General features: G+C 36.7%; 1 protein-coding gene across 4 annotated transcripts in view; it reads left to right on the plus strand.

Annotated features, from left to right (window-relative positions):
• The window catches only part of LOC132392678 (glutaminase kidney isoform, mitochondrial-like), an 82,660-nt gene that overhangs the window by 53,771 nt on the left and 11,744 nt on the right, over positions 1-17,145 (plus strand). Inside the window, exon 15 of one of the 4 annotated variants that reach the window (XM_059966890.1) lies at positions 2,068-6,666. The exons of the other annotated variants lie outside the window; for them this stretch is intronic. Within the exon in view, the coding sequence (XP_059822873.1) occupies positions 2,068-2,214 (147 nt within the window). The 3' untranslated portion in view covers positions 2,215-6,666. Of the gene's footprint in view, positions 1-2,067; positions 6,667-17,145 lie in introns of those variants that run through there. 4 annotated transcript variants of the gene reach the window in all.

Genomic DNA, 17,145 nt, shown 5'->3' on the forward strand with positions numbered 1-17,145 from the left:
TGGGGAAGGAGTAGAAGTGTGGGGAAGTAGATATGGGTGAGAGTTTGTTCAACCAGTTGTGGTAAAGTTGTTTTCTGGTGGGGGAGGAGGGGAAGAGGACATCTCAGATGTCCTGGAGTAGAATAACTTATCTTAGGAACAGATAGAGGAGAGCTTATAGCTGTGCTGTATTTTGACATCACAGAAGGCATTTAAAAGATAGGAGGCTAGTGTACTTTAACAGCTCTTGCTATTGGAGGAAATATGTTGCTGTGGTTTAAAAGCTGGTTCTCACACAGACAACAAGAGTTGGAATAAATGGTCTATTTTCAGGTGGGAAGAATGTAACCCCAGACAACAGTTCTTGGCTTTCAATTCAATTGTGTACTACTTATATTAATGGAAAGGGAGTCAAAGGTACAAGATGTCCAAATTTGCTGCTGGCACTAATGTGTAGAAGAGCATGTTGTGATGAGGCTATGAGATTATGCCATCTATATCCGATTGAGTGGGTATAAGATTTCCAAATGGAGCTTAATGTGAGAGAGTGAGGTTGTACACTTTAATCAGAGGAATCAAAAGTTGGTTAAATTATCTAAGTGGAAAGAGGGAAGTGCAGAAGAATCTAGGTGTTCTTGTGCATGAATCACAAAAGCATGTACACAGATACAAGTAGTTAAGACAAATGGTACATTGGCCCTGTTGGAGTTTAGTAATGAGGAGGCTTCGATACAATTGTATCAAAGTTGGTGAAGCTCCACCTGGACCACTGAGCAGTTTTGATCACCTTTCCTAAGAAAAACTGTGGTATAAATCTATCTCCAACAGGTTGTGAAGCTTAGATCATTACAAGTATTCAACATTGAAAATGGTACGTTTTTGAAAGATTGGGGGAACAGAGCTATGGAGATCTGCTACAAAGAAGTTGAGGCTTGTAATAGAATTGAACGATGGGGCAAGTATGAAAGGCCAAATGGCTGCCTTCTCTTGCTCTTGTTATTCTTGTGTAGTTGTCAGTTGCTGGTCAGCTTGCCCCTCATCTCATTGTCTGCAAGTTGCAATATAGAAGCAGGTAACGAAGTGGTGCTTGGATGCTAGTGCATCTGCTGCCACTAGGCCTGGCACCACGCTTGCCCTGAGCTGAGCTGAGCTGAGGTGCTAGATGGATTTCTGCATTTAGCCCCCTGGTTTTGCCATGCTGTAGTAGTATAATCACATTTATATGAAGGGGCTTACTTACCTGAATTGAAAAGGTAAGTATAGGTAAGTTTTCTTATTCCTTTTAACTTTAATTCCTACGAGTTTAAGAATATTATTGATGAAACTTATTACTTAAATACTTTTAAAAATTTGAATAATTTATAAATAACTTGTCATAAACCTTAAGGTCTGCTTTGTACAATCTCTACTTACAGTGAGATCTGAAGCTTGGGTAACTCATGGCAATACCGCAGAACGATGTAGCTGATGGGTGGGATAGACAATTAGGCATTTAATGATTTCACTAGAGAAAAACAAAGCCAGCACCAATTTAAAGTTTAAAATTAGTTGAAACTGTTTTGTGCAACCACTTGTGTTGCTGATGTTATATTTTAATATGTTTAAAAGTTCAAAGAATCAGCATAAAATTGATCTTGGAAGAATGTCTTATTTCCTTATGTTGTGTGTGTCATTTTATGCCATTCATATCTGCTTCACCATGGTAATAGTGCTTGCATCAGATAAACGAGTACCCAAATTATCCTTTAAAATAGAAGATCACTTTTTCAACAGGTTATTAAAAATGATTTAGCTAGTCTGTATATTGCTTTTAACCTTTAGGCTATTTCTACAATGATAAATGCTAATGAAATCTGCGCATGTAGGACAATTGAGAAGATTTTTTTTGGCACTGTGTATATATTAACTGACAGGTTATTAATTAACATTTTGATGTTTGGGAGTTTAAAGTATTGTAAAGCTTTATTTGGATCTTGTAGTTATGAACATGGTTGAAAAGATTTATCAAATATTAGTGGGTAATTGTTTTGACAGTTGTGCAATCATTATGAAATTTAAAAATCTAATTCATGTTGCTTAAAATACTAGCAATCCCTCGGATCAATGGATTATGAAAGTCTCCAGAAAGAGCTTGCACTTAATGGGACTCTGTGGAAAAATGTATCAACTGAACCAAATGAGGAGGATTCTTCCACTACCATTGTTTATAGAATGCAAGGTCCTGCTTTAAGCTGAAGGAATTGGGTGATATATGTTTTTGCTGCTCTTGAAGATTTATGGTTGTTTCTGAAGTGATTGTTTGTATGCACAAGATTATCTTATTAGCACTTTGAGTGAGCTAATATATATTTTGCTTCTATTGTTTCTTGGAAAGAGGAGTAAATTAGTTTGCTCTAATGATATGAGCTTTCAAGGCATCACTCCCAATCATTTCGTTTGCAAATCTTTTATTAAATGTTACCATGTACCATCCTCTGTATTGTCCAGCTTGGGATTGCCTTACACATCATGGACGTTTGATAGTCTAGTCATAAGCAGAAGCTCATGGACTCGCGTGGGGGTGGGGAAGGTTGGATTCTACTTGCTGTGTTTGTGTTGGAAGTGGAGTATCTGTCTGTTCTAATCCTATCTTCTGTCACTGAGCCCATACACATCTATGGTGTGATGTGTCAAGTGCTCAACAAATACTCACATGTGAGAGTATCTGCCTCTGCCATCCTCTCAATGGTCTCCTTTACAACCCTATACAGTTACCCTGAATTTCTCTTAGGCTGATCACTTGATTCTTGTTTTGCATGCAGTCCCGTAGCTAAATCTTCCAAATGCATAATGCTTTTGAAAATCCTGTTCCATCATACTACCACTACCTTTTAATTCCTCTGCTACATTTAAATATATATTCCCAGACAAGCCAAAATTTTCTCTAATTAGATAGAGCAGAGTCATTGCTATCACTTCAGAACTTGTTTCCTGATCACTGATTGCATCCTTTTTACTGTCACCTTGCGCTGAAACGTTACTTAGATTTTGCTGTCTAAGTTTGATTCTGTGCCAATGTTACAATTGATACCTACCACCTCAATAACATCATACCAATCTATCCCAGCCTTAGTTTTGTTGCTGTATCTTCACCCTTGGCTTTGCTGTTGAAGACTTTTAGTTCTAGGCCTGATAATCAGTTCCTCACTGGATTCCCAAATTAAATCCATTATAAACAGGATGTCATGAGAATTTTACTGCCCATGTTGTAACAGCAAGACTTGCTTGCCTTTTGCTTCAATACTCGGTAACTACATTGGTTCTGAGTTCTCTAACACCACATCATGGCTTTATCTCCTTGTTCTGTAATTACTTTCAATGCTGAATTTGCTGCACCGGCTCCTTGAGTGTCTACCACCTTCTTGTGCACTGTTTGCACCTGATTGGATTGGACTTTGAACAGATCAGTTCTTCCTCCAACCTCTGCCTTTCCATTCTTTCCTTTTCAGATCCTCAAATTTTACTTCTGGACTTTAGATGCCCATTTTAAAATTTCGTTCCTTTAGTGTCCTTGTCTGGTTATGCTTTTGCAACTTGCCTTGGGATATATCCCTACAGTATGAGGGGACCATTCACAATTCATCTTTCCCATAGGAATTTTAGGTAGGTATTATACTTTTCCTCCAATCAGTCTTCCTTTCCAAGCCCATTTAGAATGTTACTTACGTCCAGTATCTGTAGTAATTAGAAAAATGAAGACATGGTGCCACTTCTGTTTCAATTGTATAAGGGAAAAACCCAAATGAGACTGGATTCTGCCAAAAGCAACATTCCATGAGAGTGCAAACAGAACTTTTTGACAGTAGTCTTGGTGGGCATTGTTGCATTTGTATCTCATTTATCCTTGACTGTAAAGATGAATGAATTGTAGTAAGTTGCAAGGAAAAAGCTGTCTTATTGTATCTAATGTTTGCAGGCTGGAAATAATTTTGTTGCAGCTATATTTTATGTGAGGCTATTGAGATAATATTGGAAACTGGCATAGGTGAATATTGAACTTTAGAGTTTAATGTCCACTTTAATCAACAAATGGCCCAAATTGCTATGGCTAAAATTTAAGACTTGGGTACAGTAGATAGCATTACATTCAAGTATTTTTAAGGTAGTGTTCCTCAGTCAAGCAATAGAATTCAGATTGTCAAGATGTATTTATAATGAGAAGATTTGTTATTAATAGTAATGAGGCTGTCATAACTGCAGCTTATCTTCTGGATTTTTACTTCTGTGGCTGGCAGCTAGTCTGAATTTTATCGGTGGTGTTATGCTATGATATTGTCTACACTTTTTACTAGATGTTGTCATATTACTAGGTGAGTTTGGCTGTGCATGAACAAAAATAAAGGAAATCAGCAAATAACATTTCATGACTTAAGATTTTATGAAAAGTATTAACATATTATAAAGGCAGTATTTGTAAATTGGCATTAAATATCTGATTGTAGCTCAGATTTTAGAGTTCACTGAATTAGTAGATCTTGCATTTCTTAGAGCTGCCCTTTTATTGATAGACTTTTTTCAGTGGCAGGTTGGCAGTGGACTGATACAGATTTTATGCCTTCAGAGATCTGGGGTTTAAAATAAAGTAGAAATTCCAAGCAGCCATACTGTAATAAATTGTGGAACAAGCTTATCAGGGTTGGGGGGGGGGGGTAGGGAGGGGGGGAGAGAGAGAGAGAATAACACAATCCCAATCCTTGGATTTTGTTTATCTTTTGCTACTTAGATCAAGGTTGATTTTCAGTTTGATTAACTAGTGTTGTGCACAATATTGAGACCTTAAGAATTATACCTGAAGTTGTATTATTGATGCCTTTTTAATTTACAAGTTGAAAAATATGTGCTTTCCTAGTTTCTATTGTGAAGAATCTGATATAAAGTATAAATGTAATAAAACATTACTCTTTGGGTGAGGATAGAAATTTAATAGAGTTTCTGTTTTCTTGACATTTTCATAAATTTGCTGTTGAATTTGCTAGTACATAAATGTCAGTATTTCCTTCCTGAAGTTGATAGAAATGGTGTATATAAAGCAACATCTTTAGATTTGCAATATATTATCTAGTATACCAAAGACTACAAATTCCACGTATTTTGAAAATAAGTTGACCATATTGTATGAAAGCATCCCAGGACAGATTTAGGGCTTCAGGCTTCTGGTCTAGGATATTAGTTCTTGGATTCTTTGGGAGAAGGGAAGAAATCGGAATACAAATAGCTCATGAATTGTTAGACATTTTTTAACTCACAGGACAACATCGTGTTACAAGGTGTTAAATTGGAGCTTGATTGGCTTAAGTAGGCAATGCATCAGATTTATTTACAACAGGAATTGTGAGCAATTGATTTTATTCCATTATTACAGAAATAGTTTTTTGGGGTAAAACTCCAACTATGGTGTAGTTCATTACATTTACTTATTTCTGTTACAGTTTAAACCAAGTTGCTTGCAAATTTTGATTTAGTTATTTTTTCATTGGCATTGTGATGATTTAGCAATGGATATTTATCGATCAGTTTTTGATGTTATCTGAATGATTATACTTACAGCACAAATATGTTCTAATATTCTTAAACAATGGATTCAGGTTAATTGGGACTGATCGTGATCAGTACATTTTGGCCCAGTTAAGTGGCTTAATAACAAAACAAGGTACTGTTTAACTGAGTCTCAAATGATGTATTTAAATGAAATACAGAACAAATTAGAACTAATATTGCTACAGTACTATAAAACTACATTAGTCCCTAATAGTTATTAGTGGAAGAATTCATCCGAGGTATGCTGCCCTGTTATTTGATTGACTGGAAATGAACAAAATCAGTACAGGCACATAATACAGATAGTAGACTATTATCATACAATAGTTTTGACAACTGCAATCTCCAAATCTTTTTCATTGTAACATTCAGAATGATTGTTTCTTTGACATTCATGGCCATTTCAGACATCTCCAAACTGAAGGCTTGGAACTGCAGAGAGCAAAACAGTTGGGAATTGTCTTACTGATGACTTCTTGCTAACGATCAGTTACAAAAATCACTGCTTTTTGAACACAAATACATGCAACTAATGCATTTTTAAAGACTGTTCCCTCTGAGCAGGGTGTAGTGTCTTTACGGTCACACAGGTACTGTTAGAAATTGTTCAGCCAACAATCTCCTGTCCTGATTAAACAGCATAGTGTTTCAAATAAAAGAGGGGAATCCCAGCTGTTTTCTTGATTAGTTTTTGTTCTTTTAAGAGTTGTCCGCAGTGAGCGGCTGCCCTGATTAACAGATGGCCCAATTAACCAATATCCACTGTATTTGTAATATCAAAAGTGTCCTGCTACTGTTGTGCTGCAAAGCAGGTGTACAGTGGCAGTTATTATGTTGCTAATATCTTGATAGTCAATTTAAATGGCTATATAAAATTTGCATTTGCAGATTAAAGTATTCTGTTCAATGAAGATAAAAATAGATACTCAAGTTACAGTGTTAAAACATGTGAAAATGCTAAAAATGTATCATATTAGGCTTTTAATGTTTTATACTTGTTGCATTTCTAGTATCTTTGCCTTTTATGTATTACTTTGCAACAGTAATCAACTTTTGTTTTGCATTTTGCTTCATAGTACTTTGTATCTAATAAAACTGTTTTATATCACACACTTGTTGCTGTGTATATATTTGCTAACATTGAAATAGTTATTTCTGGCCTGATTCTAAGTAGTTTGCATTTAACATTTTTAACATGGCTAAACATATCACATCAGAGGGAAAACTGTTGCTCTGCATTCATCGTTATAAAAATAACCATCTTGACAAGTGGGATTTCTTTGGTGACTGGGTAGGAGATATGGGAAGTCAGACTTTGACTATCTTGGCAGCACAAAATTTCACGTGCAAAGCTTTGCCATAAACGATAAAATTCTTTAAAGGCTTGAGATGATATTGTGAAAAGAAGAGGTCTCTCCCACTAAATATTTAACCTGTAATTTGGTTAATACAAAATTATCATTAACAAGATTTTAAAACCCTTATGTTAAGTGCTTGTGCAGCTAGATGATTAAAATTGATGATAGAGCTAGCCTTGCCATTTGTCTGAAAAGCTATAGACACAGAACTGGTGTTGAATGTTGAAGATTAGATACATTATGTCTGTTTCACACTAAACCTGCACACACAATTAAATTACTGCATGTCATTCTGTATATTCACATTGCATACAGTTTTCATGAAGATTTTACCCTTCCTTGCACCTTCAAACTCTTTGCTGTAACCATAGCTGATTTAGAATCTCTTTTATGTAAACATACACTTGGATTTGTAAGCAATGTTTCCCAGTCTCTCACAATGACCTTGAATAAATACTCACTATCCACACCCTTTTGCTACATTTGGAGCAATAGCTTCATAGGCTTTATTTCTACAAGTCTGAGACATTGCAAAACCTTATTGATCTTGAGTTACTGCATTGCCGTCAGCCACAGCTGCTCTTAAGCTTGTAGCCTCTGTATCATTGCAAGGCATAGCTTCTGATAAGTGCTACATATCATAGTTGGCAGCTCACTGCTGTATTAAGGAGGGTATTGAATGCTCTCTCCTCCACAAACCCAGACTTCTTCCTATCCAGGGGTTACCAACTTTGGTTCATTGTAAATGTTCCTCTAAATCAAGGGTTCCTAACTTTTTTATGCTTTGGAGCCTTGCCATTAACCACAGGGTCCATAGACTCCAGGCTGGGAATGCCTGCTTGAAATGCAGATACTTGGATGCTGCATTTTGTCCATTACTCTTCCTATTCAGGAAGTGTGTTCTCTCAAAGTGAACTTAACTAATGGTTGACCATTCTAACTAATTTTAGGTTTTCTGACAGCTTGCTTGACTCAGTTGATACTCAAGGACTGAATATCATCTATAGTGAGCTACATTAGGCTATTGGATGGATTTTTTGGAGGATAGGCTTGATACTCTGAAAACAAACATGAGAAAGGCTGCAAATGGGAGTCGGTAACGTGATTTTGTTGTCTGAGCCGCTTTGATGTTCAGCATTTTTAAACAACCACTGTGCTAGTTCTGTAGTGGTCCACTGTGCAATGAATAATTTGGCCCGCAGCTGTTCCTTGATAAGTTGAGCAAGATGAAGGCTAGGAAAGATGGATTTCAACTGCATGGGTAAACCTGCTAGATGTGAGAGAATGAACTAGAGCTCTGGAATTACATTTCAGGGGTATGAAAGCCTTTCGTTTTTAAACTGCAGTATTCCAAGATCTCAAAGCCCATATTAAGGGGACATAGTTAGTGTTTTAAAAGAGTGAGGTGTTCCTAGCCCTTGTTGACTTGACCATGGAACAGTCTTTTCAGTGCTTGTTCATGGTACTCAGCCTAATTCAATGAGCTACAAAGGAAACTCTACTGCATTGTTTTAGTAAATTGTATACATCGAAAAGATCATTAGGTCATTTAAGATGATAGGCATGTTCTATGTTGGTTTATCAGAGTTCATTGTTCTGCCTAAAACCACAGTGCAAAATTACTTCATTGATATTTCAGTGAAATTTATTTTTGCTGTTCTTGTTTTAAATGGCATTTGAAAACAAATTGAAACAGAAATTGGGGTGAACTTCTTGGAAGTAATTTTAACCCTGTTTAGAGAAATTATTTCTTGATTATGTTATTTGGGGAAGGATGAGACTGGTCAATGAACATGTGGAAGCTAAAGAATTGCTTACATTGTGAGGTGCTAGTTTCAGTTGTCTCGATCACATTTTATCCTAGATCATTCATCCATAGAATTGTTGAGAACTTTTACACACAGACATGGATAGACACAAATTTGGCATGTTTGTAATTGTATGCCTGTAGGGCTTTACAGATTGTTCCTGTGTGTTCTGGGATCCGATTTGCCAATTAGAGGTGGCAGTTTACTGACTTTGTTTTCTGAACATACAGTTAACTTTAAAATACAGTGAAACAGCTGTGACAGATGTGGGGAACTTTGTGGTTTTAAAATTATGCTGTTAAAAGGAATAACTGCAAACCAGAATAAAATATTAATGGGAAATATAATGAATGAAGAGATTTTATGGCAGTTGTAGATGGAAATAGCAAAACCTTTGCCAACAGATTCTGTCCTGAGGCTATTAACTGTTTTTACTAGAAAGTTGTGCAGTGATAAATTGGAGAGAAGTAGTATTCCTCAAATCAGAGTTGCATTTAAAGAACTCGAAAGATGAGGTCAGAGAAGGGCTGGGGAATGTTTTAAAATTTTGGGTAATATTTCCACAATTGTAATTAAGGAAAATTTTTATCTTGTTTTGGGATTGAAAGCAAGTTCTTTTGCTTCCAGACATTTTTTGTTGAGCAAATGGATCCATTAATGTAAGACAAATCAATAGAATTTAATTAATTAGCCCAGTGACTCTTTTGCATTTGCTGATTATAAAACTGGTTTATCGAGCTGCTTATGATAAGATTGTGTGCACGGCAATTGCAGGGAGATTGATAACTGCTGTGTAAATGTCCTACAACATGAGTTCACTTATGTAAAGTACTTAAAATCCCCATCTGTTTTATGGACCATTTTCAGAATTCTGTAAAGTAGCAACTTAAGTTTGTGATGAACAATTTTGTTTTCCATTTGAATAAAAGTACATAATCAGCTGTTTTCCCAAATTCTCATCAGCTAAATGTCCATTAATTAGTTTTGCAATAGGATTCCCATCTTCACACCAAAAACAGCCAAATAAATTGGGTTAGTAAAATGCAAAGCATTGCAGTAGTCTCTATTTTGATCATGTAAGTTGAGACAAGAAGTTTAAAAAATGAGTGCCTTGGGGAAAGCAGTGAATAGATGTAGTGAAATTCAGATATAGATCCAGGATCTTAATTCTGTCTCTAGATTAACAAGGGAGAGATTTTTGGCCAGTATTGGAAAGTAGTTGTTTTGTATGGCAGAGCAGGAGTTGGATCAATCTTCCAACATGGGTGGCCTTGAGTTAGCATCACCTGATGGAATCCTTGAAGCACACAAGCCTCCATATCATGTCAACGTGTTGATCCAGGTCATGGAGGATTTGAAAGTGATGATTGAGACTAGCAGTGCAAAAAAATTAACAGTTTTAGTTGGGGTGATAGGTCTTGTGATAGTGGAGTGCTGTGGAAGGTAAACAAGAAAAGATTTATGGTCACAAAGATGGAATGAAAAAGAGCACCATATTAGAAATTAATATTAAAATTTGAGTAAAATATCATCCATACACAGAATTTAGTGGAATTGGTAAATTGTAATGAGGATGAAGTAGAATCTATAGGATCAAAGGTATATAAAATATTTACTGACTTAATTTCGAGCAATGCAATTTAAGAAAGCTATGTAAAAATGTTTTAAGTCTTAAAATGCCCCATGGATCTTAAAACATATTCCAAAGAGAACTAAAGATGTGCATTGTTATTGTGGGATGAGCAGGGGCTGTAACAGAAGGGTTACTGAATAGGATTACCTCCATTTTCACTGAAGAGGTTGAAAGAGAATGTGTAATAGTAGGAACCTACATTATATAGCAGGTAGAAAGAAATGTGTTGCTAACTAAGCATTCAGATAAAATCCAGTCTTCCAAATAGCGATGGAACTAATACTGTAGAGTTAGATATCAGGTTATGCTAACATTGGAAGGAAATATCTGAGCATCTTTATATGTAAGGTACTAAAACTACATAATATAGAAAAGAATATAGAAATGGAAATGCATAAACTATCAGGTGTTTTGCAATGATAATAAAACTGCTAAGAAAAGAACAAGCCAAATGGTGCATAGAAAAAATAACTTATCAAAAAATAGTCAAAGGAATTCCCAAGATTAGCGAGGAGTTTAATATTCTTGCGCTTTACCAAATATGTAAATAGTTCTGTTTCAGAAATTTGAAGTACAATATTTTATGCTAAACTTAGTGGAGGTGGGGGAGAAGAGTGATGCGTGGAAAGGATTTTTGAATGGGGAGAATGCTGTCACAAGAAAAGTGAAAACCTTCACTTTAGAATGAACAGGTGACGCGAGAAATAATGTGATTGGGTGGATGTGGATCCATTGAGGAATATAAAGTACCTACTTGACATATCAAAGAAAATTTTGGAGAAATTTGGGAAAGAATTGTACATGAAAGATTTAAAATAGAATAAATAGACGTTCAGCTTGTGAACAAAGGTCTTTCTAGTGAGAGGCCTGTGAATCAGATGAGCATCAGCGTGTTGAGCCTTATTGTGGACCAATTAGTGCAAGTGTATGCTCGTAGCTCTGTGGATGTGCTGTGAAATTCCGAATTCTGGGAGTTGCTCACAGGTCTTGCCCTTTGAAGAGTCACTTTGATCTGTCTTGACATTGATTTCCAGTGCAAAATAATTTAGTAAGCCAAAGTGAAGGTAAACTGCTTTCTAATTGTGCTGTTGTTTAATTCTTTCTCGGTACCTGCATTTTTGGCAAAACCTTAAAACTTCAGTCCCTATTACTTCAATTCTTTTATGTGTTTCAATGTTAAACATATATATGAAGATATATTAAACTAAAGTGATCAATGTCAACTTTCACAGCTGGCAAAAATCCAATCCCTGACGAAGGGTCTCAGCCCGAAAAGTCAACAGTACTTCTCCTTATAGATGCTGCCTGGCCTGCTGTGTTCCACCAGCATTTTGTGTGTTTTGCATCCACATACACGTTGCATTCCAGGCCAGGGACTTCCTGTGTTGGAAAGTTAGCTGCTGGAACTGAAAAAACAAAGAAATGGAAACACATCACAACTGAGGCAGGAGCTCTGGAAGGACACGCATTCTAAAACTACTGAACTGAAACACTAAATGTTTCTTTCCACAGATACCAAGTCACCTGCTGAGTGCTATCAGAATTCTGTTTTCAATTTCAGCCTTTGTGCTTTTATTTTGGAAGGGAGGAACAGGAAGTGGAACGGGCCAATATAATAGGCCCTTATTTATACTGTGGCAGTTGTATGTTTGAGCTATTTGAATTACTTCCTTTTGGTAGGAAAGTCATCCTGAATATTAATAGATGTTATCTAATTCCTATTTTTTTTATTTGCACTAAATTGTCCATCCGTTAGAGGATAAAGCAAGCTTCCAGCCCACTTTGTCTGCAGTCGTCCTTTGAAAGATCTATCCAAATAATACCCTTCTCTTGATTTTTTTAAAATATCACTGTTGTTCTGTATTGTCCTTCAGATGATATAACAATTAAAATTAACAACGAAATTCTGTTCCATTTTATAAAGGAAGGTACATTTGAAATGATGCCTCTGTATTTGCGAATGCTCTATCATTCATGAAAGTTGGTCTCTATTACTTAGTGGTGCTAGAAAGTTTGTGAACCCTGTAGAATTTTCTCTATTTCTGCATAAATATGACCTAAAACATGATCAGATCTTCATGCAAGTCCTTTAAGTAGATAGAGAACCCAATTAAATAAACAACACACAAAACATTATACCATTTATTTATTGAGAAAAATAATCCAATAAGTTATATATATTTGGAGCCAGGTGTTCCAATCAATGAAATGAGATTGGAGGTGTGGGATGTAGAGGTGTCTGCCCTATAGAAAAAAAGACGCACACAGGTTACTGACAGCGCTTGCTCTTCTCAAGAAAGATCTGTTTATGTGCACCATGCCTCAACCAAAACAACTTTCAGAGGACCTTAGAAGGAGAATTGTAGAGACACATGAAGCCGGAAAAGGCTACAAAAGCCTTTTGAAAGACCTGAGTGTTCATCAGTCCACAGTAAGAGAAATTGTCTGCAAATGCAGGAAACTCAGTATTGTCTCTACTCTTGGGGGGTGGGCGTCCTGCAAAGACCATACCATGAGTACAGTGTGCAATGCCGAAGGAGATGAAAAAAGAACCCAAGGGTAACAACAAAAGATCTGCAGAAATCTCTTGAACTTACTGAAGTCTCTGTTCATATGTCCACTATAAGAAAAATACTGAACAAGTATACAGATGAGACAAAAGTTGAACTTTTTGGCAGAAATGCACATTGCTATGTTTGGAGGAAAAAAGGCACTGTAAACCAACACCAAAACCTCCCTCCTGCCTCAGAGCCTAGACAGCTTGCAATTTTTGAGGGTACAATGAATTTAAAATTGTATCAGACATTTTACAGGGGAATGTCAGGGTAGCAGTCCATAATCTGAAGCTTAATAGAAGTTGGATAATGCAACAAGACAATGATCTGAAAAGCAAAAGTAATTCAACATCAGAATGGCTTAAAAACAAGAAAATTTATGTTTTGGAATGGCTGAGTCAAATTCCTGACCTTAATCCTATAGAAATGTTGTGGAAGGACCTGAAACAAGTAGGTCATGCAAGGAAGCCTGCCAACATTCGCAGAGTTGTAGCAGTTTTGTAAAGACAAATGCTCTCAAGTTCCTCCAAGCCAATATGCAGGTCTGATCAACTGTTGCCAAAAATGTTGGTTAAAGTTATTCCTGCACAAGGAGCTCACACCAGTTACTGAAAGCAAAGATACATACTTTTTCCAATAAATAAATGTAACATTGGATCATTTTTCTCAATAAAATAAATGAATGGGTAGAATTTTTTTTGTGTTATTTAATTGGGTTCTCTATTTAGTTTTAGGATACATGAAGATCTGTTCACATTTTTAGGTCATACTTATGCAGAAATAGAGAAAATCCTACCGGGTTCACAAACTTTCTAGCACACTGTAAATGTAAACCTCCTTGTGTTATTTGTAAATTCCTGTTTAAAGTATGTACCATTCTTTTAACAAAACTATCATAATGAACTGATTTATGTTATTGATGCCTTGCTCAGTTTAGTGTTTGCAAACTTCATGTGCACATCCCCACAGATTGGTGCTTTTTAGAGTGTTTTTAACAGGTCTGAATAATACGAATTTCATAACTAAAATAGCTGCTTTAGCCGGACCAAAAGGAATTGATTTTGTGCTGTGTGGTTCTTTTCAGAAGCTCAGAAAAGCAAAATATTTACGCTGATGAGAGAAAATTACAATGTATTCAAAAGTAAAGGTCTTGATAAGAGCAAACATGAGGAAATCTGTAGATGCTGGAAATTCAAACAACAACGCACACAAAATGCCGGTGGAACACAGCAGGCCAGGCAGCATATATAGGGAGAAGTGCTGTCGACGTTTCAGGCGAAGGGTCTCAGCCCGAAACGTCGACAGCGCTTCTCCCTATATATGCTGCCTGGCCTGCTGTGTTCCACCGGCATTTTGTGCGTGTTGTTGTCTTGATAAGAGCATTGGATAGATGGACTTTGCAAATTTTTGAGTGGGTATAATTGAATCAGTTTTGTCTGCCTACATATAGGCAATTACAGCATTTACTTTTTTTTTTTGCTTACACAACTTCCACATCTTTCTTTGGCTTTCCAGGTCAGATGAGCTGAAGCATCAGTGAAAATGCTTAGCAAAGGAAAACAAAACCTTTTTTCTTCTGTTGAATGATCTGACAAACTGATTCTTGTTTCCACCGCTGTTTATTGCACTTGACGTGTGCTGGTGAAATAGATGGCTGAAGAACCTTTCTCGCACTTGGGGAAAAGACACTTTGAAAGTTTTCCACTTGTAAATGTCCCCGGTGATGATTTGGAAATTGTTCTTTTTAAAATGTGGCTTTGGCATTATTTTTGGCATTTAATTTGGAGTTATTAGTTAATAAATTAAGCATCGCAAGCTTCATTTTAAAAGCTACATCTGTTATGCAGGCCTTGGAAGTTAAATATAGGAGGACATTTACTTATACAAACTAATTGCAAATGATTAAAATAATATAGATTTAATTCTTAGGGAATATTGTACTATTATTCACAAAAATTTGAATTTTATGTGAATAATCTTGAATTTGAATTAACATAACATTAAAATCCCTTAATTTTTATCTATCTTGCCCTGTCCACTTTCAGTCCATTCACAATTAGAGCTTTATTGTCATTGCTGAGAACAAGATTGCATTGCTCCTGCATTCACTGCAAAACAGCCTACTGGCAATTCGGTCACTAAAAACACAATGACTAAATTGAAAATAACATCCAAGTTAGAATGACATCTAAGTTACAACTGAATTAAAAGCAAATCTAATTTTAAAAGAAACAGTGACTGCGCCATTCAAGTGTTGCACATGTCCATGTTATAAAATTTAAAATAGCGTCAAGAATTACACCCATATATTTTTCCTAGAGTTTGTCCATAGTGCCTATGGACTATGGGTGGATGGGGAGGGGCATTGTTCAGTTGTATGACAGTCCTGGGGATAAAGCTGTTCTTCATTCTGGATGTCCTTGCAGAGATGATTCTGTATCCCCCTGCTGGATGGTGATTACTGGGGTGGGGTGAGTCCATCACAATTTCGTGAGCCCGCTGTAGACATCATGAGTTGTAGTTAAGTTTTGAAAGAATAATTTCTTTATCACATTGTTGTGGGTGGGTGGGGGGTTAGGTGCCTTGCCCAACAACAGACTGACTGAGTAAAACTTAATGGTATTGGCTTCACAAACTGACTACATGAAAAAAAAACTAAATTTGAAGTAGCACTCCCAAGGCACTTGTGCTATTTAGATGTTTGTACTGTTGCAAGTGGTGCATTTCCGAACCAGTTCTAAAATTACAGTTGTTTGATATGCTGGTTGATTCCTGGGATGGCAGGACTTTCATATGAAGAAAGACTAGATCGACTAGGCTTATAGTCACTGGAATTTAGAAGATTGAGGGGGGATCTTATTAAAACGTATAAAATTCTAAAGGGATTGGACAGGCTAGATGCAGGAAGATTGTTTCCGATGTTGGGGAAGTCCAGAACAAGGGGTCACAGTTTAAGGATAAAGGGGAAGCCTTTTAGGACCGAGATGAGGAAAAACGTCTTCACACAGAGAGTGGTGAATCTGTGGAATTCTCTGCCACAGGAAACAGTTGAGGCCGGTTCATTGGCTATATTTAAGAGGAAATTAGATATGGCCCTTGTGGCTAAAGGGATCGGGGGTATGGAGAGAAAGCAGGTACAGGGTTCTGAGTTGGATGAGCAGCCATGATCATATTGAGTGGCGGTGCAGGCTCGAAGGGCCAAATGGCCTACCCTGCACTTATCTTCTATGTTTCTATGGTTCCTCACTCCTCCCTCCATTTCCTTTCTCCCACGTTGAAAGCATTGCTTATTTTAAAAAAGTTACCTTTGTTTAACTCCTCAAAGAACAAATAAGAAGGGCAGCAAACTAAAGAGCCAGTCACCCACAACCAGGTTGATGCATGGCATCTGGTGACGATGGATGTGGAAGTGTTGTTTAAGGCAACAGTATGGTGAACTGTGCACTACAACGCTAGGGATTACCAATCAGCCTCTCAACAATTCATCTGTCTGGTTAGAAAAGATTTTGCTCTCTCCTAGGTCAGGGGGACGTTCATTGCCTGGAATTGTCAAATTCTCCATGTTGAAGTTACACAAGCTGGTTGGATGGTTCTGACTTGCAGAAGTGTCTTAAAGAACCATTGTTTTTTTTGTAGCTGGAGATGAAGAATGGGAAGTGGGGTGCAGGGTGTGAGGCCCAGTTGACAATGCGCATCAATGAAGAAAAGCTCATTTTAATTGGGCAAGGGTTTGAAGAGGATTTGCAACCCAGCTAGTGGAACATGAGATGTTAGGGTGTTTATATAGAATTTCTACTAATGAGCAGAACCTTTGCTTCAGATGGCTTAGTTTTATTGTATTAAATATTAAACACAATGTGGCCAATCATGCAGAAGATGGAAGGGGTAAAACTACAGACTCTTGAGAAATAAATCAGTATAACAAAATGACAAGCTGGAACATGGGAGATATCTACGTGACGTCATGAGTCATTATAAAAACAGAATACAAGGATATACTCAAGTTTGATATATTTGTCATGAAAATACTAGGAAGCAAAGACTAGCAGTAAGTGTAAAGGGCAGCAGAAATGGCCATGGGCAAATATTACAAAAGCTTTCAGAAAAATTGTGAACGATTCGCCCAAGTTTAAGAATTGTTGGAGGATGCCCAAATATGAAGATCAGGTAAACTTGGATAAAAACATGGTTTTCTTGCAAAATTTAGGCCTTTACATACCGAAGCACAAAACATA

The sequence above is a fragment of the Hypanus sabinus genome, chromosome 4, assembly GCF_030144855.1.
Source record: "Hypanus sabinus isolate sHypSab1 chromosome 4, sHypSab1.hap1, whole genome shotgun sequence".
NCBI classification, from domain to species: Eukaryota; Metazoa; Chordata; class Chondrichthyes; order Myliobatiformes; family Dasyatidae; genus Hypanus; species Hypanus sabinus.